Source organism: Lycorma delicatula, chromosome 3 (assembly GCF_047948215.1).
Source record: "Lycorma delicatula isolate Av1 chromosome 3, ASM4794821v1, whole genome shotgun sequence".
In the NCBI taxonomy this organism is placed as follows: Eukaryota; Metazoa; Arthropoda; class Insecta; order Hemiptera; family Fulgoridae; genus Lycorma; species Lycorma delicatula.
This window is the reverse complement of record NC_134457.1, coordinates 92497753-92524373: the sequence shown is the minus strand read 5'-3', so window position 1 is coordinate 92524373 and position 26621 is coordinate 92497753. Positions and strand designations below refer to the sequence as shown.

General features: G+C 30.7%; 1 protein-coding gene across 3 annotated transcripts in view; it reads left to right on the top strand.

Annotated features, from left to right (window-relative positions):
• The window catches only part of pnut (septin 7-like protein pnut), a 200981-nt gene that overhangs the window by 5970 nt on the left and 168390 nt on the right, over positions 1 to 26621 (top strand). Inside the window, exon 1 of one of the 3 annotated variants that reach the window (XM_075360194.1) lies at positions 17203 to 17223. The exons of the other annotated variants lie outside the window; for them this stretch is intronic. Within the exon in view, the coding sequence (XP_075216309.1) occupies positions 17218 to 17223 (6 nt within the window). The 5' untranslated portion in view covers positions 17203 to 17217. Of the gene's footprint in view, positions 1 to 17202; positions 17224 to 26621 lie in introns of those variants that run through there. 3 annotated transcript variants of the gene reach the window in all.

Sequence of the window (26621 nt, the reverse complement as noted above, 5' to 3'; positions counted from 1 at the left end):
AAGCTTTCCTGGTTCTCATATGCAGCTTTATCTCTTGTTTTTGTATGAAAACTAATTTCCTGTAGTTGTTACAGTCTTTCAACACATAATATTAGCCGGCATTTATCGATTTTGTATTTATCTTTACCTTCGCCTTATTCTGTGTCATTTGATCTCAGAGTTCCATATTTAACTTTCCGCGATTCCAGTCTTCTCCATTCTGAACTTTTAACTTCTCTTTCAGATCATTAGCTTCCTATCTTTCCAGTTTAATTTGTTTTTCACACCCCTTTCGAATCTTATTTTCAACATATACTCCTTCGGTGTATAGGTCCGAAACATTGCAGCATACATTGTTGCTTCTTGTTTACCCATCAGTTCCATTTGGCCCTTCCCGTTATATATACATTTCTTCTACTTGTCCTTTCTCGTACCTTGATTTTACGTCGATCAGGTGAAATATTCTCTGCAAAAAATTGGGTTTTCCTGCAATATAAAAGGGCTTTCTGAAAACAGAGCTTTAATTTTCTTAAGGAAAATGAAAATCTTTAACCTTATAGATTTATTTTTTTAATTTAGAAAAATCCATTTGAATTATAAAACCGTTTCCTTAGATGACCGCTGGAGGGTTAAGTGCAGTTACCTGTGACTTCAACTGATCGCCTTTTTTGTTTTAAAATGGAATCGGCAGAAAAATTATGCGATTCTAATAAAAAAATAAAAATCCAGTACAAAAATTAATCAGGAAATTATGTTTTTATTACTTAACAATATTTTTATGAAGATACTACAGGATTGTGAAGGTTATTTATTTCACAAAACCAAGGTCAAAAATAATTTATTGTTATGACTGTATACTGCAATCATGATCAACGTGAGTTACAATACACGTTTTCCTCTTCCGATTCTGATTAATTTTTTTTTTCGTTTGTTTATTCATAAGTATATAATGTTTGTAATTTAAAAGTGCGTTCAATCATATCTTCTTCATGATAGAATTATGGGGTTGTTTTATCAACCAGTGTCATTCCTGTTTAAGGATAAATGGTATTGTTCATATATCCTCAAGAACACCTGATGAAATGTGAGGTCGCTAAATTGTTATTAGTGTATTTTCTTTTCATTAATCCCATTAGCTACACTATGAATTTCGATCGGTATTAAAACAATTTGTTTGTTCTTAATATACTTTTTTAATCCCTAAAATTTAAGGATTCTAAATTAGATTTCACGTAAGTGAAGAATAAGAAAACGGTCTGAACATTTTATTGTGTAACTTTAATATCCCGCGTAATTCCGGGGGTAGCCTGTTTTTTTTTTTCTTTTAGAAACCGTTATATGTTTCTTGAGCTGTTTTGTTAATCTAGATAAAGGAATTTTTGTTGCTGTTCGTATTTAAAATTATCAACGCAAGATCATTTTTCAGAAATTGTTCGTCTCCAGTCGCTTCTATAAAACAAGAAAAACTTGTGAAAACTTTTCCCACGTCTTCCTAGGTTTTGAATGAATCCAATTCAAATCCATTCGATCCTTTTCAATTTTGGATTGTGTGACAGTAGATCGTACTCTCTTAGGATCGGTAGTAATTTAAATTCCGTGTTTTAATTTTATCTGTGTTTCAGTGTAACAGTAAATTTTTTTATATTTATGACATACTTATTTTAGAAAACGAATTTGGGATTGTTTTAGCTTACCGTCTTATTGATAATAACATTTTATTTGTTACGGTAACGTCCACTTCCATTATAAGATCAAAGAAATACACGTATTTATTTTCGTACAAATAGTGCAGATTTTTAATACCATTTTGATTTTTTGATTGCAATATACTTTAGCTGTTATAAGAATTTTATTCATTTATATTTATTCATTTTGGATTAATTTTCCAGAAGAAATGAAAACATTGAAGAAAATAAGAGACACAAATTATTTGATGGTAATTTGTCGAACGTAAATGTTTTTTAACTTGATAACTAACCGTCTGTAAAACTAAACTTACATGAAAGCTATATTTTCACTCCTGTTGATATTTATTACACGAAAGGATTACAAGATCTACTTATTTAGAATATATGATGTATATCTATGATTCGTTGTAAATTATTTACTTAATATGATTAACTATTTATTGATGAAAGAACATATGTGCTGCGAAGAGGTTTGTTTTTTATCCTTGCCTAGATGCAACCTAACATTGAAAAAAAATTCTAAAAACGTACATGTTGGTTAAGAAACATGAAGTTCATAAGTGGTGTTGATAAACGTAATTGAGTAATCGAAAAGAATCCGGAAATTGGATTATTCGTGTTATTTGAAGTAAAATCGCTTTTTTTTCATCACAATAAATGAAAATATAATTTTTGTTTTCTTCTTGCTTTTACATTTTATTAAGGTCCATTACAGGCTTTATTAACATAAATAGTTATTTATTTTAATGAAAATTTCTTGTAAGAGATACCTGGAAATGCAGGATGTCCGTAGAAAATATTACATTTTTAACATTTTAATAAAACAAGATTCTCCATATGATTCGTTTGTGATTTTTCGTTATAAAAGTTTTTCTATTTATAGAAGTTCCTTTAGCGGTCCCGTTGTTAGTTTTCCCATATAATTTAACAATTGAATAATATAACATCTGCATCGACTATTTGAAGGCATCATTACTTATTTCTGGAGTAGTTTATCTCAAACATAAATAAAATTAATATTCTTAAATCTAAGATTTTTCTCAGAAAACGTTTAAAAATAATTCGATAAAATAAAGCGGCCCGTAGACGCACGGGAAATCCTGTTAGGATTAATTGCTAAGGCTAGGTTGAGGAATTGTTATTTGTACGATGAATTAATTTATCGTTTAATTTAGTCAGTTTAATTTATCATAGCTTTAGATTACGATCTTACAGTTTTCAGACGTTTACTGCAGAGCGCATGAAGAAGCGTAATGGTAAATTGGAACAAAGATTGGCTAAAAAAGTGCGTTTTTTGGTCATATCGTGTGACTCCTTGGTTTTTACAAGCGAAAGTCACGGCTAGGACTCATAAATTTTGATAAAATCTAATAAAACCCTCGTACAACATTTTAACTTCATCAATGTTTGAAATAGAGATGGGTTTGAAGCCTGAACTGGTCAAAGTGTCCCCACACGCTCCGTTCGGCCGCAGGGTTATCAAGTGGTTTTTCGTTTGTACTTGGGCGACCTGTACAGTCATCTTGCATTCCAAAGAGCTTCACCTCACGCTCAGTAACTATCATTTTCTAAGTACCTCTATTTATTTTTCCAAGACGCAAGTTTCTTAGGCTGGCTCTTTTTCATTCGGCCAGCATTTCCTTGTCCTTTGGTGATAAATAGTAATGAAATGAAACTGAAGTAGAGTAATATTTTATAAATTAACATATTTTTTATATGACATCTATAAAAAAATGCGTCAACATGAAGTTATCAGGAGAACTGCGTGTTATTTCGATAATTACGGAATCTAATTTTTAACTGTTTCTGGAAGTGAAGTATTCCAATTGTTCTGAAACGATTAGGTTTTTAGAAATGCAGTTTGATCTTATTAATAATTACTTTCTCATTATATTCCGACATCCAAAAATGTTTATTTACTGATATTTAATGTCAATGAATTTACTTTAAAATTTATATTCAACAATAAATCTGTTCGCTCTAAATTTACCACTGAAATAATGTAGTTTAATTGAATTATTCTTTTTTTAAAGAAGTGACATTATTGGTAACGGTAATAAATCTTTGCTGCTTTTGATTTGTTTGCGGGAGTATTTTTTTATTAGATACATAGATAAGGGTTATATTAATTAAATATTTATATTTATTAAAAAGTGTACCGTCCGTGTCGACACTTTATGTATCATGTGTATGCATAGTCGTGACCTTTCCGCAGTAGTAGTCGAATAGTTTTTACCCTTTTATCTTGAAACGCTCAATAAGTTGATGTTTGTGTATGCGTACTGCATCACCCTAGACTGTTCCTAGCTGGCGGCTCGTATCATGTTCCCCACCAACCCGCTCGCTCACACAGTCACGTGATGAATTCTACTATCCGAGCCGTGTACCCGACAGAGCTAAAGCAGATCTCAACATCTGTTAAAACCACGTGGTTGACTCATTTAATATTTACAGCTTTTCTCTCTTGTACATCTGCTGTTTTATTGTTATAGAATAATTTTATGTTTTTAAAATTTATTAAATCGTTAAACAATATTAAAATGTAATAGTTAAAGAAATGATTGAGAACATTACTCAGATTTATTGTTCGATTTAAGGTTAATTTAAAGGACGTTTTTATATTAAATTCGTAAGATTTTTTTGCTGTCGGTTGAATAACCGATTTTATAAAAATAAATTTATTTATTAAGCTAACAATTATTTATCGCTATTTGTATTAAAAGTTATAACTTAAACCTAGTTATTTGATTGTTGAACAAAATTATGTTCATTAATTTTATTAAAAGCATTAAATATGCAATCAAAATTATTTATATTTTTACCCAAATAAATATAATTTTTGAATGCCGTAATTCATTAAAGATTGGAAACCTACCACCCCGTTGATCTGGATTATACAGGCTCAGATGCGGTCCGGATAATCCGGGAATTTCATTTACCGTATTGAGCTCCTTATAAGAGGGAAATCTAAATAAACTAATTTGAAATGCTGTAATATAAATAACGAATTAAAAGTTTTTTTTAATTATTATTATTATTATTATTATTATACCTGTAGAATTACTGCGCAGTGCAGGTGAGGGAGCGATTGATAGATTATACAAACTGGTGTGTAATATTTATGGAAAAGGGGAATTTCCGTCAGACTTCAAAAAAAGTGTTATAGTCATGATACCAAAGAAAGCAGGGGCAGATATATGTGAAGAATACAGAACAATTAGTTTAACTAGTCATCCATCGAAAATCTTAACTAGAATTCTATACAGAAGAATTGAGAGGAGAGTGGAAGAAGTGTTAGGAGAAGACCAATTTGGTTTCAGGAAAAGTATAGGGACAAGGGAAGCAATTTTAGGCCTCAGATTAATAGTAGAAGGAAGATTAAAGAAAAACAAACCAACATACTTGGCGTTTATAGACCTAGAAAAGGCATTCGATAACGTAGACTGGAATAAAATGTTCAGCATTTTAAAAAAATTAGGGTTCAAATACAGAGATAGAAGAACAATTGCTAACATGTACAGGAACCAAACAGCAACAGAAACAATTGAAGAACATAAGAAAGAAGCCGTAATAAGAAAGGGAGTCCGACAAGGATGTTCCCTATCTCCGTTACTTTTTAATTTTTACATGGAACTAGCAGTTAATGATGTTAAAGAACAATTTAGAATCGGAGTAACAGTACAAGGTGAAAAGATAAAGATGCTACGATTTGCTGATGATATAGTAATTCTAGCCGAGAGTAAAGAGGATTTAGAAGAAACAATGAACGGCATAGATGAAGTCCTACGCAAGAACTATCGCATGAAAATAAACAAGAACAAAACAAAAGTAATGAAATGTAGTAGAAATAACAAAGATGGACCACTGAATGTGAAAATAGGAGGAGAAAAGATTATGGAGGTAGAAGAATTTTGTTATTTGGGAAGTAAAATTACTAAAGATGGACGAGGCAGGAGCGATATAAAATGCCGAATAGCACAAGCTAAACGAGCCTTCAGTAAGAAATATAATTTGTTTACATCAAAAATTAATTTAAATGTCAGGAAAAGATTTTTGAAAGTGTATGTTTGTAGTGTTGCTTTATATGGAAGTGAAACTTGGACAATCGGAGTATCTGAGAAGAAAAGATTAGAAGCTTTTGAAATGTGGTGGTATAGGAGAATGTTAAAAATCAGATGGGTGGATAAAGTGACAAATGAAGAGGTATTGCGGCAAATAGATGAAGAAAGAAGCATTTGGAAAAACATAGTGAAAAGAAGAGACAGACTTATAGGCCACATACTAAGGCATGCTGGAATAGACGCTTTAATATTGGAATGACAGGTAGAAGGAAAAAATTGTGTAGGCAGGCCACGTTTGGAATATGTAAAACAAATTGTTAGGGATGTACGATGTAGAGAGTATACTGAAATGAAACGACTAGCACTAGATAGGGAATCTTGGAGAGCTGCATCAAACCAGTCAAATGACTGAAGACAACAAAAAAAAATTATAACGTGAGTTTTGAAAAAAAAAATAGATTTACAGAATAAGATTTAGATCAACAATGTAATGGAACGATAAATGGTGAATTCAACGTACTATTGTGGCTACAAAATATTTTTAAACTTTTATATTTCTAATATTTTGTATATATAAATAATGGGTTTATAATATAATATTCAATTTAAAAATAAGAAAATAACAAGTTTTCCGATTTGAAAAAAATAATTATTCTGTTCTTTGTAATTCATAATATTGTAAAACACCGGACAAAAATTATGAAATAAATAGTGTTCTGAGGTTTCATAAAAAATAAATAATATATGTATTTAGAATATCTAAATACATATATGTATTGGATGAACAGGCGTATTCTAAAAGAAAAGAAGTAATTTTAGTATCATTTTTTTGTAATTTCAGAAATAAAACTAATTTCTTAATATATATGTTCAACTGAGTATAAGGAAAATTTATAGAATAAATAATTTGACAGAAGTTGTAAAGGGAATTATAGGATTTCAAAAATAAGTTTGATAAAGTTCAAAAAAATGTTTTTAGATAAGCAGAATTAAAAATAGGTAGGTTGCCTGTATAAGAGTTTTAAGTCATTAAGGGTTTATTGTTAGGTTTAAAAAGGAAGCGTTGAGGGTTAAATTCCTTCCGGGAAGATAGTTATATTGGAATATAAAACAAATAATTGAGGATGCAGGATGTTAGTGATTATAATGAAGTTAAGGGTTTAGCAAATTGGTGAAAAGAATGGAAATTAGTCAAATGGCCGATGACAGTATAAATGTGTAGGTATTTCTTTCTATTCTTTTCATAGAGAATGTCTATTATTTGGCTGCAGATATATTCAACGTCAATTTCTTTCGTTACTTTTTTGTATTAAAATTCATGGAAAAATCTGTAGAATCCGTAGTCTAAACATAATTATTCCATTACATTCTTGTTTTGACCTGATTGTCGCCCTGACTTATTTACATTTGTAAATGGAAGTAATTGCCATAAACAAAAATTATTTATAGGACAAATTTGCTTGAAAAATTATACAAGAAACTTGAATAACCATTAATTTGAAATTGATAATTAAAACGGCTTTTTACGGGCCTATTTATTATGTTTAACGTTGCGATTTTTTTTTATACCAGTGATCACCATTACTTTAGAGAAAATAATTTCTAGATGTTTTTTATGCACCACAGCCGTAAGAGAAATTTGAACAGACAGTTAAAGAAGTTAATTATTATTGTACCTTTTTATATTAAGAAGGAGTTATTAAATATATTTGGTTTATTCGCTTGGGAAATTCGAAAATCAGGAAAAAATTTTCCGATTTAGGATTTACAGATTTTTGTTTTGTTAAACAAAAAAGCTTAATACTTAAAACTTAAATAAATGTTTCGATAATTTAGCGTTATTTTTAATAAATGTTTATAAAAAATTCTTGAGATGATAATTCCTATTGCGGATTTTTTTTTAAAGATTACCCACGTTAGAGATCTGTGTAATTATTTCGTATAATGAACAAACAAAATTATTAGTCGGCTGGAAATAAAATTGTAATGAATTTAGGGTGTGCATCGTAGTATTAATATAATTTTATAAAGGTAGAAATCAAATTTCATAACTGTTATTTGACAGGTCTTCCTTGGATTTTAATATAAAACGAATGAAGGAATCACGCTATGCGAGTATTGTCTCTCTTATTACTGTTCTCTCTCTCTCTCTCTCTCTCTCTCTCTCTCTCTCTCTCTCTCTCTCTCTCTCTGTGTGTGTGTGTGTGTGTGTGTGTGTCTCCCTTTCTTATAATTCATATTTGCTAAAAGATTTATTTAGTAAAATAGTGTAGTTTCTCATTCACACCCTTGATGTTTTATCTCTTTCTAAAATAAGAGTATCAGACGGATTTGTTCCTACACTTTTGCATGCTGAAAGTACTTCATGAATTATGCATTTCATAGTTACATTTTTTATTTTGAAACAAGTTCTGTAAGTTTATTTCTATTTACCTTGTCTATTCACCGAAATATTCTTTCCCGTACTTATTTGTGTATGAATTATTATAAAATAAATATACGTTGTCGCCAGTTACATACATTTTTGAATAGATGAAAATTATTATAGGTGTGAAAAATGTCAGGCGTGATCGATACTGTCTCTAATTTACCAAATGGAAGTCATAGGTCGCAAGGCTTACAAAATCGGCCTTTTTTAAAGTAATTAAATGGAATATTTCTTCCTTCCACTTTCAAATCTCTGTTTTATAATTTTTTCACGTTAAAATGAATTTTGGAGAGGAAAATTTTCAAAAGTTGGTTGTTTAAATTTAGTCAAGAAATACTTGGGTACTTACGATGTTTGTTCCGTTTTAAATATTTTTTACAAATATCAGGATTTTTTTTCAGAAATAATGTACAAACTATTATTCGTGTTTCCTTTATCGTTGAACCAGTTACTTGTCCACGTTTAGCTTAGATCTTAGAACGGCATGTGGTCGGTTGGTACTACATTATTGACAATATACATGAACGTAATTTCTCAGATATGTACATTTCTCATCGGCGATTGTTCTTTCATTACATTGGATGCTTGCCATATTGTCTGGGACTTGCTTGAGACATTAAATGTATTTTTAACTACTACATCATGTTACACTTTTTCTTATTTACATCAAAAAATATATTTTATTTAACGATACAATCCATTTCCAATTATAGCATTTAGATTTTATATTATAATCTAATTTAATAAACAATTGTTCTGTTACTTTATTGTTTTTTAATTTATCTTTTTTAATAAAAATTTTTTTTTAGCAAATCTTAAAAAGATATTTGTCAATGGTGGAGTGAATTTGTTACTTTGTACAATATTATTTACGTTATACATTCATGGAAGTGTCGTTCGTAAAAATTAAACGAGGAAATACTACAATTTTAAAATCTTTCCTATCCAGAACTTTATGCTTTAATAACTAGGAAAGATATACAAAAACGTCTTTCTTGGACTATTAACTGCAGGATTTTTTTTATAACTGTGTTTTATATATATACATATACACACATAAACCACACACGCACACAGACAGGAGCCGTTCAGCTAACGTAAGGGATTGATCCAGGATACCTTAATAGAATAAAACGGAAAAGTTAAGTAGACAGTCCCGCTTTCGTCTGTCCGCCATCTTGTGATTTTTCAATAAAACTGTTTATCTTAAGAACGGATTGATATATTTTAATGAAATTTGATGTTCACGTACCCAGCATCTCCTGCAAAAATATTTAGGGGGTCCCTAATACCCCAAGTAACATAGACGCATATTTTCCGCATTTTGTAGGCACACATCTTTTTACCCTTTATTAAGGTTTAACATTACACCTTAAAAAAATACGGAAAGTCCGTCCTTAGCTTCTTGCACTTTATCTAAAATCTAAATTTATTTCTTACCAACACTGTACTTACAAATCTCCACCCACTAAAGAACTGGGTTGTAAATTCTTTCATGAGTTATCATATAATAAAAGCTTTCATAATTTATTTTTTTAAATTGATTAGGAGTTTGGATATCAGATATTTTTTAGGGTAACAAAAGATACTTCCTTTAAATTTATATTATGTGACTGTTGGAGATTAATGAAATTAATTTTTCGGGTGCATATAAATGTTAAAATCAGAATTAATGTAGTTAAAAATGTGATTACAGATTTATTATGGTTTAGTATGGAATAACTTTTAACAAAAAAAAAAAAAAAACGAGTTTATCAGCAATTAAAGCTGATTTGTCAAATATAAAAGTAATATTACATGAATTAACATTAAACCGCCTTTGCGTAATTATCATATATTTTAATCATTCTTTCCATATTTTTTATAACATGACACATATTTTAAATTTTATTCTTTTTACGTTACTCGTATGATCAAGCGTTACTGTGAATTAAGTAGATTGACTTGTATTTTTTTTTCGTTTCGCAGGAGTACCTTTAGTATCGGATCACACGATAAAAAATTATCTAGCAAAGCTTTTTCCAGATAAAATTGAGTGGAAGTTTTTTTTTAAGTTTCATTGTTTGTATACAAGATTTGAAAGGCATTTTTAATTTTTTTATCGTTATAAGTATTATTAAAATACTATTATTATAAAAACAGACATACCTGCTATCATTCTGATTTGTTATCAAAACCTGTTATTACTGAAAAGTATTTTACATGAAGATTCTTTCCTAAGAAAACTTGGGTTAAAAAAATAATTATTCTCAAATTCAAATGAATCTTAGCTCATTTTGGTAGACTGATTTTCAGAATAGGAGGAAAAAATCACCCATTTTTTTCCATATTTTTATCAAGACACGTTTCTTTCCTTTCCTTTTTTTAGAACGGATTTTTTTCATTCAGGCGTTTTAAGCCTATTTAGTAATAATATTTAAAATTTAAATTACACAGAAAAATCCAGATATAATAAAATGATAACTAGGGTGGGTCGTTCCTGTGCGCGCATCACGCAAAAATTACTGGACAGATTTTAATTAAACTCTATAGATTTATATGTTAGAGGCTCGGTCATTAGGCTTGTTCAATTAGAATTATAGATATTTCTAATGGGAGTTGTGATATTAAAGATAATCTTTTTTTAGCCGCGTTGTTTAATTTACAATGGTTCCAATTTACTGGAACCATAAGTAAATTTGAATACAAAAAAATGACATGCAGAGAAGGGCTCCATTGACATCCCTCAAATAAATAAATGTATATATATGAGGGTGTCAATTATCCGCAATGTAGTTATAAATTTTATTGCAATACAAATAGGAAACTTACATGTACATCATTTTTCAACATAGTCACCTTGCATTTCAACGCACTTGGTCCATCGTTGCACAAACTTCCTGATGCCTTCATAAAAGTAGGTTTTTCGGTTGAGCTGCGAGCCAGGAATGCACCGCTTCTTTCATTGTTTCTTCCGAAGTAAATCGACGGCACTTTAATGCCCCTTTGAGTGGACCAAACAAGTGGTAGTCAGAAGGGGCAAGATCAGGACTATACGGAAGATGAGCCAGTACTTCAAAGTTGAGTTTCTGGAGCGTTTCAACAGTGTGGGCAACAGTATGTGGACGGGCATTGTCGTGCAACAACACAACACCTTTCGACTGCATTCTCGGCGTTTGCTTCGAATTGCGGCTTCAGCTTGGCAGTAAGCATTTCAGTGTAACGCGCACTGTTTATTGTCGTGTCCGTTTCCTCATATTGTTCCAGTACTGAGCCTTGTGAGTCCCAAAAACCGTAAGCATCAGTTTTCCTGCGGATGGTTGAGTCTTGACATTTTTTTTGCAGGGCGAATTTGGATGTTTCCATTCCATACTCTGCCGTTTACTCTCCGGCTCGTAATGATGGATCCATGTTTCGCCACCACTGATGATTCAGTCTAAGATGATGTCCCGTTCATTACCATAGCGGTCCAAATGTTTTTGGCAGATGTCCAAGCGCGTTTGTTTATGCAACTGTGTGAGTTGTTTTGGGACCCATCTTGCATAGACTTTATGTAACCCAAGTCTGTTGTGGATGATTTCGTAGGTAGAACCGTGACTAATTTGCAGACGATGTGCCACCTCAACAACAGCTACTCGTCTGTCTAAGAAAACCATATCAGGTGCACGCTCAATTGTTTTCCTCATTTGTGGCGGTAAACGGTCGTCCGGCTCCTTCGTTACATTTGTGTGACCATTTTTCAATCCATTCGTAGACACTCCGTTGCGGCACACTATTCCCGTACAGTACCGAAAGTCTTCGATGAATTTCGTACATTTCGTGATACGTCTTCAGACCACAAAAAACGGATCGCTGAACTTTGCTCTTCTTTGGTGCAAACAGAAAGCGGAGCAGCCATGGTTAACGGCAGGGCAGCAATAACGGAACTAACCGAGCAGCATCAAACCTGCACAGACATAACAACAATTAAACCACGCATGCGCCATCTACGCAACACGACAGTACTACCAACATAAACAAAAATATAACTAAATTGCGGGTAATAATTGACTTACCCTCGTATATATAATAAACTCTAAAATATATATAGTCTTATCAGTCACACAGAGAATTACTAACCAAGTAAAGAAACAACGAAATAGTGAAACAAACAAGAGTAAGTGGCGAATTAAAATGAACAATTTTGAGGATGTATTGCCGTGTCATCCGCAAACGATGCAACAATCATGTTCTCTCGAGTCGGGAGTTCTGCTGTGAAGACCGAATTTAGAACCGGCCCCAGAACACGCTCTTCCTCCGAAATTGGTCATAGCTTCAGAAGAAATCTTTCAAATACCTTCGATAGAATGGTGACAGGGTTTTCCGCTCGTTCGAAGTTACATCATTGGTAGGCTTACCCGGTTTCGGACCATTACCATCTGCGAAATCTTCCATTCCGTCGGAAAGCTCGTAGTTCGAAAAATGCCATTAAAGAGATGTCTTACATAACGGATGATCTTGAATGGAAGCATAAAAAGCATTTTATTCGTTATCAGGTCAAATAATTTTTTTTGAATTCCCTCGTCTCTTTATTACTCGCAGAACCTCTGTTGACGAAAATGGTTTTACAGGAAGACTCCTAGGAATTGGGCTACTCAGGAATTCCATTAATTTTCCTCGCCCGACACTTGTTTTTTAAAACGCTGAAAGACCTTCTTAAGGTGCCTTGTGAATATGTCAGTTTTCTCACTGTCGCTTCGAACCCACGACTCGCCTAACGTTTTCAAAGGTGTCAACGATGGTAGCGGTCTATTGAATTCCAGACTTTCCATAGTGAGTAATTGTGTTTTTCAAAGAGGAGAGATTCTCTAGGAAGTTAATGAACATCTTGTTTTTAATAGACCTCAGTCGCCGTTTTAAATTACGAGCAGCCCTCATATCAAAGATGTTCTAACCTCAGCTCTTCTCTGATATTTCCCTCTCCTTCTAAATCTCCACTTGGTTGAAATAAGGTCCATAACCTTCCTCGGGTAGGTCTTGCTTCCTTATCCTCCATGTCTATTCTTCGGTGTCGACCGCCAAGCTCCCTCCTGCGGGATTACGGTCAAGTAATGCGTCGTATTGTCTATCAGCTCTACTTTTCAAACAAACAGGGACACTTAGCTTTATCCCACCGGGTTGGTCTAGTGGTTAACGCGTCTTCCCAAATCAGCTGATTTGGAAGTCGAGAGTTTCAGCGTTCAAGTCCTAGTAAAGCCAGTTATTTTTACACGGATTTGAATACTAGATCGTGGATACCGGTGTTCTTTGGTGGTTGGGTTTCAATTAACCACACATCTCAGGAATGGTCGAACTGAGAATGTACAAGACTACACTTCATTTACACTCATACATATCATCCTCATTCATCCTCTGAAGAATTATCTAAACGGTAGTTACCAGAGGCTAAACAGGAAAAAGAAAGAAAAGGGACACAGCTTGTCCAGCTCTGACACGAACCCCAGTCGGTCGTGTTATTGTGTAGGACAGGTGGTTACTTCTTTTTTACCACTGCCGTGATAATTTAAGAACTACGGCCGAAAAGATTTTCATTAAAGAAAAAAAGTTAATCCTTCATTATATTTCTGTTACCACAGTAAAAGAAAAATATCTAATATGATTATTATAAAATAGTAATTATTATAATTAGCTTAAATTAGCACACTTAACGAACTTTTATAGGGGTTTTGATCGTTTATTTTGGCTGTTGATAATGAATTGTCAAATTTAAAAAAATATGCCTTCAAGAAATTAAAGTAATCTTTTTTATTATTCAGTCACAAAAAAAATTCTCTGAAACAGTTGAAGTACGTAAATTAGCACATTTAACGAACTTTTATACGAGTTTGTTTGCAACGCGAGTTGCCGTTAAATTCCTCACTAGTTCATGCTGTCATTGTAGAACTACAATCGCCACAAAAAATAGAAGGGGCTTGGTTATAATTTACAAGTACGCCGATCATGGGCATATTGGCGCTATAACAGAAGTGTGTTCCTATTGTCACGCTCGAAAATGTAAAGGGGAACCAAAAGGGTGCATATGTATCAGGAAAGATCCTTGAAGCTCTGTTTAATTGGGACTATCCGAAATCCAAACATTTTCTAAACAATATAATAGCCTACAACAGCGCCTTTCAAATGACTTTTTCGTTAGGAGATTTTATCAGTGTTATTCTCATAACCATAAAGATCACGAACACAGCAAAGATCCTAGTTCGATTAGATGGGAAGGATGAGCTAAGCGAGCCCTTACCGGTTAGTGTAAATAAAATGATTTTTTTAAAAATAAATAATAAAACCAACTTCAAAAGAAACTCCTAAAAACAAAAAAAAATAATAATATTGTTGGGTTAGTTATTATTGTTTTTAATTTTACAGACTTCAAAATTGTCAAATTTAGATAAAAATTTAAAAAAAAAATCGTTTTTAAGTCAATTTTTTATTTTAACATAAATTAACGTTTTTATATATATTAATTTGTACTGGTAATAAATTAATTGAAATTTTTTAATACTGTTAAGAAAACTATTTTTTATTAATATTTTATTCTAGTTCAATTTTTTTTAAGTTCGTTTTTTTACATTTGTAAATTTAAATAAAATGCTCTTTTTATAGTATATAATACGGAAATGATAGCTATAATCAAAAGAGATGCCTCTACCATATTAACCCGTTTCAGTCGTGTACTTCGATAATATTTTATCAGTGAAGTAGGTTAGATATCCTGTTTGGCAATTATTATACTTGTATGAATATTCGGTAACGAAAATGTTAGTGATTTAGTTGACAAACAATTTCGAACTAAAATATTGCTAGTGTTTTTATGAAAGAAAAGACGATATAATTTATATCACTTTTTGTACTTTCCTTTAATAATGTTTATTATGGTAATTATTGATAAATTATGTTTTTTTTTGTTTTTTTAAATAATTGTGCATACATGTATGTAGAAAATAACTTTCGCTTTTAAGTATTTATTTATCAAGTTTTTTAATTTTTTATGTTGGTAACAGTGTAATTGAATCCCGCATTTCTTATCTTCTGTAAGGTTTAATAATTGATAAACATTTAAATATTATTTATAAAGAGAGTTATTGGCAGTGAGCGCTATTTTCCTTGTTTAATATATATCATTACTGTTAAAAATTTTGAATAATTTTTTTAGAATTATGTTAAATGGTATTTTTTGGCAGATTTTGTAAAAACAATGCTGACAAAATGGCAAAGGATCATTTTTACGACGTAAATCTGACATTTTTTATTGGTGATAGTATAAATTTTTTGTTTTATTATAAATGGAAAATGAAAGTTATGGAAAAAAATGTTTTCTTAATATTTATTTATTATTTTTTTGGTTAAACAGAATCAAAAATTAATGGACTTTCTGATTTAATACAATTAAACTATCATCGGAAATACTTATTATAATAATATTCAAAATAACCTTTCTTTGTATTATGATTTTTGATCATGAGAAATAGGGACTAATGATTGGATTGTGTTGCCCGGTCTATAGTTGTAAGATGTCGGCGCAGATGCAAGGGCATTATGACGACAGCTGCCAAAGCCGTACGGGCTAGAAGCGCGGTGGTCTTTTAGCGACCAGAATAACATGTAGGTTCCATCAGGTATTGCCATCATCTCGGTTGAAAATTGTTTTAATATAATGTTAAAAAAAATATTGTTATACGTAGCACAATGTTTCTAGCTTACTTGAGATGGTTTTGTAAATCTTGCCACGAATGCTGATATGAATTTTTTCTAAAGGGGCAGTCCTTGGAAAAAGGATTCTTTTTAATTAAGGCCGATTTGTGAATAAGTTGTTATAAAATGGGGCGGCGCTTCTCTTTTCTAAGAAAATTAATGTTATCTTGGATGAATATCGTGCCGTATTATTGTAGTGTAATATAAAAAAGCAAACATATACAAACAGGATTCTTTTAATCCTGTTAATTTTGCTTGTTCCTGCGAGATTTTCTCTAATAATATTCGTACTTAATGCGCTAAAAAAAAAGAAAACTAATTTTTAATGTCATTGAAAACTGTTTATCGTAATGTGAGGAGGCATTGTATTTTATGCGTTGTTTCCATCAGAAAGGGATTGTTACTATACACTATCTTTTCTTTCTTATGCTTGTGATACGTATTTATTATACAACAGGTTCTCCCCAGTCAATTTCTTTGTCATAGAGATGGAATGTTTATTATACAGTCAGTCCTTTCGGCGGGCTGAGAAAGAGTATTACCCAGATAATTGAAAATCATCTACATGGTATATATCTTGGTTTGGTGGTCATTTCTTTTTGATGTACATTTGTATATCTGGCTCGATGAAATAGGCAACGGGAAACAATTTCGCTTTTGATTTACCTTAATACGCCTGAAATGGAACGTTTGCTACTCTTGTGAATAGCTAGGATATTATTTTAAGCGATAGAATTTCATGCCGGGTCGCCTTCAGCCGTTTGGCGACGGCTCTTCAGCACATATACTACAACAATAAAAATATTTTACTAGGAAAATACCAAAATATTTTTACGTGATTGATTGTTCAGTACGTATGCAGAATTATTAAACTTATGGATAAATAATATGAAGTATATTTATTGTCTTTCTAATTATTTTTATTGTTATTGTAAATAGTTTACTCATTACGAGTGCATTGATCTTTAATGATCAATGCACTCTTAACGAGGGTATTATTGAATTTGAGTTTATATACGTAATAAAAATATCATTGCATTTAGGTTATATCATTACTATCAGCATTAGCGGCTATTACGAAAGCACGAACTAAATTATGGTCTTATCTTAAACAGTGTTCTCTATCCATTGTATGTGTGCTTGTGTGCTCGTGTACGCGCTACACACACTTGCACACCAGTAACCGCAAATCACTTAATATTTGGTGGACAACGGAATGCGGACTTCTTATCTGTATATCTGTATTCTATTATTGATGAGGCCTATTAACAAAAATAGTGTTCACTTGTCAGTATTGTTAGTGTTCTGTTCAGTGCATGGTTTTTACTTTTCATTATTTGTAGAGGAAAAATAGCTGTAAATGGAGGTTTGCTTTTTTATTTTGCTTTTTCATTATCTGTTATTGTTTGGATTTTTTGTACACAAAATCTAAATATTTTTATTTTAACGATTATGTTAGCCAGATGTATTGTTAAAACAGCCCATCTTTCAATCGCAGTGTATATTTTTTAGCGTTGTGTGAACTCTAGTTTTCTGTTTGTGATATATCAAAAGTTTTTTCCCTTTATTTTGTATTTGTTGAATGTTTTCCGTTTTTTGATTTTATGGTGTTTTACCCTTCATTGTTATTTTGTTTTAATAACTAAGATTTTTTCCAATACAGTAGTAAAAATGGATTATTTTTAATTTTGTTTAATGTAGTAAAATAAAAATGGAATTTTTCAACAAGTTAAAGATGTGTGTACTTGTATTAATAGTATATTTAAATGAAAGAAGTGTTAAGGTTAACATTTTACGGTTTCTTTTTGCCTCGGTTCTCTCATGACAGATTTGATTCGGTACTCCAAAAAAAAGTTATAAAACGGTGATTTATAGTCGTTAGATGCTGTTTTACAATCGGTGATCTCACTTCTTCCCTGATTTCCTCCACCGACTTAGACTATCCCCTTCCTCTCAAGGTTAAAGGAACATCATTATAAAGTTTATTTAAGATTCATTTTGCTTTTTTAACGTTATTATTGTTCAGGGACGTTAAAACGCTATGTATAGTTTGTTTTATAATAGGTATGATCGCTGTTTTATATAGGTGTAGGGGTCTGCCTCATAATCGTTTACGTGTTCGTGTGTAACCAGATTTATGGAAATTTATTCAGCGTGTATTGATGTATGTTATATTTTTAAAATTGATTATTGAGGTAAAATTTAAAGATCCTATTATGAATTCTCCTCAAATTAATATTTTCAAATTGTGTGCAGGTATTGCGAAAAGCTATTATAATCTTTTTTTTCAGTAGTACAAAAATTGTTAAGTACATTAAATATTTAAAAAAGTAAATAATACTAATCCATACAGCAAAGTTAAAAATTTTTATTATTTTTTTTTATCAAAATCGGTCGAAAATTTTGAACAATTTTAATCTCATTTTTAAGAAATTTATATTTTTATTGAAAAGTTGATACAATCGTATTAGAAAAAATCAAATCGTCTACTTGTTCTTAAGCCAAAAAAAATTAACTAAAATTTTGTTAAATATAAGGAGGCGTATTGAATTTTGAGTAATTTTAACACTTTACTTTTTCACAAACGGACTCATTTGAAAAAAAGAGGTTTCTTTTTTTTGTTTATGTTGCTTTTTCCAGACTATGAATAATGTAGGAAATTAATTTCACGCGTTCAAAAAAAAAACACACACATACGTATATTTATTTATTAATAGCCACTCTAGCTATGATAGAGAGTGATGAATGTGCAACGGTTCAAAGTTGAACTAATATAAAACATTACGTTAAAATATCTCATTCTTTTATTTTGTCTTGTCAGTCATCTCACGACGTTGGGCATTCAAACTAAATCTTGTAGAGCACCTAAATTTAATTCAACTAGAAATATATATAATGTAAACATGACTTAAAGCAAAAAATGTTATTATTACTTACGAGAATCGAAGAAAAAGTCTCAAAGTTAAACAAAATTGATATTAATACAAAAAATGTAGCTACAAGGGCCTCTGTTCGAAGACGCAATTATAAATATCGTTTCTTTTTTTTTAATTCCGATTAAGAGGGTTTTATTATATTTATATATACTCGGGTGTGTGTGTGTGTATATATATATATATATATATATATATATATATATTTATTATGAAATGATTTGTTTGAATGTCACTAAGGGCAAATCGTTGGACTTATATAATTAAAAATTTGTTAAATAAATTTTTAATTCACAGATTTACTTTTATTTTTATCTATTATTTTGTTTTATTGAATAGTTGCCAATTATACGAGTTTTTAAAATGTGTGCTTGTAAAAATTATGTTCATAAATTCCATTATTATTTTGTTTTTGTTACGTAATTAGAATCAACTATGTAAGAGAATCGTTTGATATTCTTTTTTATGTAAATTTGTCAAACTGTTTTCTATTTACCGGCGTACAAATTGTTGTTCTATTTTTATGATAGTTTGTTTGTTATTGTTATATTTCTTAAGAATAGAGTGATTACAGGGTTTTTTGAACATAAAATGTAAATATTTTTATTTTAACGATTATGTTAGCAAAATGTATTGTTAAGAAGCCAAGGGGATGTCAGTTAAAAAACTACGTCCATAAAATAATTATTCTTTAGTTTAATTCAAAACTGATCAGATTATTTATTACAACAGTAACAGCCACTTTTCAATCGCAATGTTCGGTATCCCTGCAGGTAGTTTATTTTTTAGTTAAATTTTTTTCTGCTTGTTATAAAGTCAAACTTTAACTTTAAATATGTATATAGGTATATATAAAAAAAAGTAGTTCAATATTTTGATATTCCAAAAGGAACCGTTCCGATAAACGTAGTCATGATTTATTTTCTATCCATTTACCCCCTGTTTTGTGTATTTTGAATAGAAATTTATATCTCAAGAATGTATTGAGTTATTTTATTGAAATTTTTATTTTTATGAAAACCAGTATTGTATTTTAAGTATAGTACTAACATTTTTTATTTTAATTCTGTTGTTTGAAGATTTGAACATAATATGTCATTTTGTTCACAATGGAAACAATATTTTAACTTATAAACATTTAATTATAAGCATTATAAACATTTACTTATAGTTCTTCAGTTATCCTGGAGTCCTAGTAAAGGCAGTTTTATACGAATATGAATTTGAATACTAGATCGTGGATACTAGTATTGTTTGGTGGTTGGGTATCAATTAACCACACATCTCAGGAATGGTCAATCTGAGACAAGACTACGCCTCATTTACATTCATACATATCATCCTCTGAAGTAATACCTTACAGTAGTTCCAGAGGCTAAACAAAAAAAGAGAAAGAGAGTTATCCTGAAGTGAAAAAGTAAGATAGCCGCTATTTTGCAATTTATGAACATTAAATTTTCATATTTATTTTGTAGCGAATATTAATTAAAAAATTTTGTTAAATATTATTAAAATACCTCAATCCGATCTGGAGCTGTAAATTCCCATCTATAAATCGGAAATGTTATTTTTCTGTTTCCAGACTTGTTTTACGTTTCTGTTTATTTTGTACTGATGTTAGAAACACAATACCGAAATACTGGATGACTTCTATTTTTATATCCTTATGTATACATATATATATCAATAAAAATATCATATACCATACCCTATTGCAATAATTGAAAATTTCAGTTTTTATTTTCTGTTATTAGTATTTTCCACGATTTTATAAAGTAAATCTTTGAAATTCGTTCACAAAAAAAAAAAAATACAATAGTACTCCAACCTAATAATCAACTCAGGTTTCAATACCTGTATTGACTGGTTTAATCAGTTTTTGTAAATATTTTATAAATCTTGTTTTATCTCAAAAATCATTTATGATAAAATCCTACGCAAATATTTCTGTAAAAACAGTTTACTTGAAAACGGTGATCGCGCCGCGGTCATGCAGAAATATTTACATTTAGTTAATTTAGTTTAATTCTGAGCTTATAAAGCATTAATTATTATGCACTTTAGTTTTGGCGTAAAATAATATAAACAAATTATGTTTAAATTTAAACAATTTATCTGAAATAATTATTGGCTGTAAATATTATTTTAGTAAAATAAAGAGTACAGAGAATTTCCGGAGACTCTTATAATTGGTTTTCCTCTTTATCAATTGGGTTTTTTTTTTTTTTAATTTAAAGTGACTATTTAGAAACATTCAGTTTTTTATCAGACTTTTTCCCTACTAAAATATTAATAACCAGTCATTAAAAAATTATTGTTTAAAAATGTTTTTCGCTTTTAATCTACAGATTTAATCTTAAATTACTATAATTAAGATTAAAACGTCTTTTAACTGTGATAGTAATTTAGTTATATATTTATTAAAAGTTTTACTACAATACAGAGTTAATAAATATCCAGTGATTAAAGAAATTGTTATTCTTATTAGTATTTGTGGGGAAGAACTATTGCGCGCATATCAATAAAGAAATAAATTATAAAACAAATATTTCAGTTTTTCTCAAATTATATCAGTATCGGTTGAATTTACTTGAAAAATTTAAATGTTAATTAAACCTGAAAATTTTAACTCTTAATTGAATATCTGTCAGCCAGTATTTATTGGTTTGTAGTTGTTAGATGTATGGAAAAAATTTAAGTTAGGTCTATAAAAGAAAATACAGCTAAATTAATTTAATTTATTCACTGTAGGTTAAAAGAGATTAGAAATTTGAAAATTTAATTACCGAAAATATTTATATTTTAAAATCTTCGTCTGTAATCTATGTTTTTTCTTATTAATATCATGCTAATTACATTAGCAATCTAGTCTTAATTTTGTGAATGGCTCTTTGTTTATCGATCCAGATCGTTCTTTTTTTTTGTTGCATGTAAAGAAATATTATGTAATTCGCTATTATTATTACAACAGGCGTCTTACACCACTTACAAGCTGAAATCTAAAATTAGGAATCGATTTACATCGTAAGACGTCTACTATTATAGAACTAATATTTTACCTTGTTACCTGGTAGTATCGTAATTGTTTTATCTATAAAACCAATTTAGTCTACCTATCTATTTTAGAACACGATAAATTTACATATTACAGTATAAACTTTGACGATAGTCAACTTCTTTCCTTTGAAAACTTTCTTGTTTAGTACTATTAATTATCTTCCATTAGGGTAAAAGCGTTGCTTTTGATCTGCATTTAGATCTTTTAAGGATGGATTGTCAGCGGAACGTAACACGTACACAAAGATAGCAACTTAAAACTGAACCGAGGCGTCTCGAACTTCAAAACAGCAAAGTGCAATCTTTAACGCTGCTGTTGGTAGCGTCACTATTAGTTGCGTATGTCACTAATCTCGTCTATATTAATTGTAAACTGTTCGTGCTTCAATATAGCTTTGTTCGCAGTTTGTTTTTTGTAGAACGATTTATTCAGTCGGAGAAAGGGTTGCTATTGTGAAAACTTGCGTACGATCAGGATCCTTTCAAGAAACGCAACAAATATTCGCAGAAAAATCTCCTAATGCCGGTATCCTAACAAAGAATAACATACACGAATCGGTTGAAATCGATGTACAGAAGAGTCCGTTTCAAAAGTATAACAAATAGGCGATTTCCCGTTGGGACTCCAGAGGTCGTAGTTGATATTCAAAGAAGAATCTGCACTTCGAAAACCCGTACGTAAATTAATACAACAAAGTGATGTGAAGTACACATCTTGCCGTAAAATTCTTCGTTATGTAAATTTGAAACCGTGTCTTGTAATAATTGTGCAACAATTTACGAAACAGACAGTCCGGAACGTCTTTAATTATTGGACCGGCTTCTCAAAAACATCGTCGGAGGTCTGATAGACCCGATGCTGTATTTCAAGTCAGACGAGACACGATTATATTTATCTGGGCGTAGTAATTCGAACAACACCAGATTTCGAGCGTCCATTTCACGATGAAAAAAATCGCTGTTTCTGGTAACGGTGTAACGGAACCAATATTTTTTGGCCGGGTGTTCAGTACAAAAATTTACTGTGCAAGCGTACAATTTTCTAAGCACTCTACGCACATTTCGGTTAACAAATATGAAAAAGTGTTCGGCTTCTTCTAACAATTCAGAGCAACGGTCGCACATCAAACGATTCACTAGCACACGTTCTTGCAGCTTTTACAGAAGAACGAACTGTCAGCACATGGCAGTGGCCTCCGCGTTCCCAAAATTTCTCTTGTTGCGATTTTTTACTTCGGGACTGTTTTAGGAGTTTTAAAGGTTTTAGAGTTTAAGTTTAGGTTTAGTGTTAGAGTTTTAAGGAGAGATTTTATGCATCAAATGTCCACACTATCAGTGTACTGAAGGTGAACTTTCAACAAGAAATCGACGACTTTGATAACTCGAGTACGTAAGTGCATCGTTGCGCAGGATCCTCCAACATATTTCGTAAAAATTTAATAAATATATAACTTTGCTAATGTAAATACAGAATTTAATTGATCTACTACATTTTCTTTTTTCTTTAATTCCATTTATAAAATATTGCACGTCTTAAGTATGTTTATTCTGTAGCGGTTCGGTTTTAAGTTGCTCCCCCAATGTAATACATATTGTAAGTATGTATTTAATATTTTTTACGTGAGGTCTCAGAATCATTCAGTCATTATACAATATTTGATATATAATTCTGTAGAAATTAAAATTACGTAGAACGTTTTTTTAACTTTACGTACATTAGTGTATCCTATTTATTTTTAAATGGGTTGATATTCTTGATTTATAGTGTACTAATCATACCATTCGTCCGATTCTATAATATCAAACATATATGTATATATATGATATTTTAACATGTTAATCTTATCAGAAAAGTTTTCGATTGCTTATTCTCAAGTCTGTTCAGTTGTAGATATTTTGTTTGGTATATACGACTGGATATTTCTTTTTCGTTTTGCTGTAACCTTTGTTTCAATAGTAAATCCTTTACGTTACGCGCAAGCATTAAATCGGTGATACAGTATAAAATGATGATGATGATGTCCGGCTTTCAAGGTAAACTTCTTGCATAGCAGTGAATCCGCTAAACTAGGTTGAGAATTGTAGTTAACTGGCGTTTTCTATTCGATGCATGTCTTATTCTGCATTAACTTTTTTGTTTACGAAGGATTATTTTCTATTATGTTTTTAGAAAAACAGTATGTAAACAGTTTTAGAAAAAACAGTATGTTTTTTTGTTATATAGTTTTTTATTATCATTAATAAAACTGTATTTTTTTGCGTTGAAATTGGTGTTAAGGCTTAATTACTGTGCAACTTCAATTTTTATATTTGGATGACATTAAGATTCTTTTCATTTTGTTTTCGTTTAATAATTAAAAACTGTCGTTAATTTTTATTAAAGAAATTTATATAAACTATAATCTACTTCGATGTTGTCGATCTCTATTCATTTTCTGGGTCGCTTCCAGATGTCTCGAACTCTATTCTACATCTTTACATCTCTTCTTTGGTCTTCCGAAGTACATTTGACTTCAGTTGTTTATTTTTATAAGCATACCCGTCCCTGTTTGTAGATATTCTATTTTTGTGCTTTCTATACTTTGTAATCATTAGTTTTTTTCTTACAAAGATCTTGTAAGTTATATATTTATTTAAAATATTTAAATCGTCGATTTTTTCTCTCTGTTAAATATTATTATTTATTATGATTAGATCTTAATTTACATATCGATTTAATATAATGCTAAAATGAATTATTTTTAGTGTAAATTTTTTTAGTATTTTTTCTTTTAATGATTTCATAGGTTTTTTATTAACTTTATTTTTAAATCGTTATCGATAAAATTATTAATGCTTTATTATAGATTTATAAATTTTAAATTTCTGTTTTTAAATAATGCCAGATGTTTTTATTATGTGTGTATATAGTTATGTCGTGAACCGTTTGGTGTAATTGTTCAAGATGAACTAGCTCCATATGATCAATAAACACTGAAATACAGTAAGCTTGTTTGTTGGGTCACTGAGCTGGAACATCGTGAGAAGTGTGTGTGTGTTTGTGTGTATCAAGAGTTGAAAGGAGGAAGGGGAAGAAGAAGAAGAAGAATCTTTTGATAACCCGTCTCTCATCCTGTTTATCAGCAGCCAACCAGGGAACGATTCATGGATATTGTTGCCTTGACAGTTCGGTATATACGTATATTATTTCAGAATACAGTTTGCCTACTTCTTGTTTCATTCGCAATTAAATTTATCCGTAAAAGTTGTTCGATGTGATCAACCGTGATCAAACTAATTAATGCTTAAATTAACTTTGAGAGTAATTTTGTCCTTTGTTAGCGCTATGATTATTCTTGACTGAAAATAATGTCGTTTCTAAGGTTAATTTATAAGGTAGCCTGATTTTATTAAATTGACTTTATTTCTTTTTTACATTTACAAAAAAATTTGAGATGCAGCATAAGAATTTTTATGAGAATTAATAAAAATTATATATAGTTTAAAATCAGAAAATAATTACAGACTAACTTTCAGATTTCAAGATGTACCGACTGGATTCCTGTTACTGGATTATATTCTCTAAACAAATTTACTGAGATTGGATTCTCATAATTATTGCACGTTTTACTTCAAAATTATACTGATGCTGCGTAAACGTTTATAAAATAAGATTCGGGGAAAAAATTTGAAATTACATTTTAAAAGTTTTTAATGATTTTTTTTAAGAAGGATAATAGCATTTTACGTAGTTTGAACAACACATCTTATTGTGTGAGACCTTTCAGCCGTAAGTAATTTTTATACAGATGATATAATGTAATAAAAATGTTCTTTGGCAGTGAAAATTTCGTTTTAGTAATTCTTGAGGACGGCAGATTAGTCTTTAAGGAAGATTAAGTCTGTTCTCAGTACGTCTCCAACTGGAGGAAAAGCATAAAAAAAGTTTAAGCTAGTCAATGCACAATCTTTCACGATAATGTGTTATTTTCATTCTACGTAAAGGTTTCTCCGTCTCCCAAGGAATTATTATACAAGATTGAGTTCACTGCATCCAAAAAGCCTTAAAACAATTCTTTTGTCGCAGTCCTACCGTGTCTACACCTTAATGTTTTCATTGCACATCTCTTACCCATTATTCGTATTCCCTTGATTCTCCGAGATGTTCTTTCGGTTTCTTTTTTTGGCCAACAACAGACGGGTTACCAGTGTTGGTTGCACTTGCGAACGGCACACTAATTAACTAAGACATACATTTTTATCAACATACGGAGATTGTGAGTAGCACACTACCGAATTTTATAGCTGTACGGTATCTCCTCCTCAGAAACTAGTACGCCGAACAGTGTATGAAATTCCGCAATGGCATTACGATACACTGTATTGCCCCACAATCGAATTTTTACATTTTATTTATTTACTTATGTTATACCGTGCCTTTTTCTCTCGGTATTTCTTTTATAACATTGTATTTTTCCAAATTTAAAAAAAAAATGGTGCTTGAAAATTTTGACACGGAGAAATTTACTGACGCGACTCTCGATGATAACCCAAGGAAATAATTTCTTCTGGTTCATATACACGGATATACGGGTATGATCGAAATGTATTCGACCTTGGCTCATAAAAATGAAAAAACATAATCTATTTTGTTCAGTGATTTTTTTCCTTCGAAGTAGATCCCGCCTGGTGAACGCACTTATTCTAGCGATACGTCCGTTGTTGGAAGAAGTTTTCACTGGAAAATTCTTATGGTACTCGCTGTGTGAATACCTTAAATGCTTTTTCCGCATTT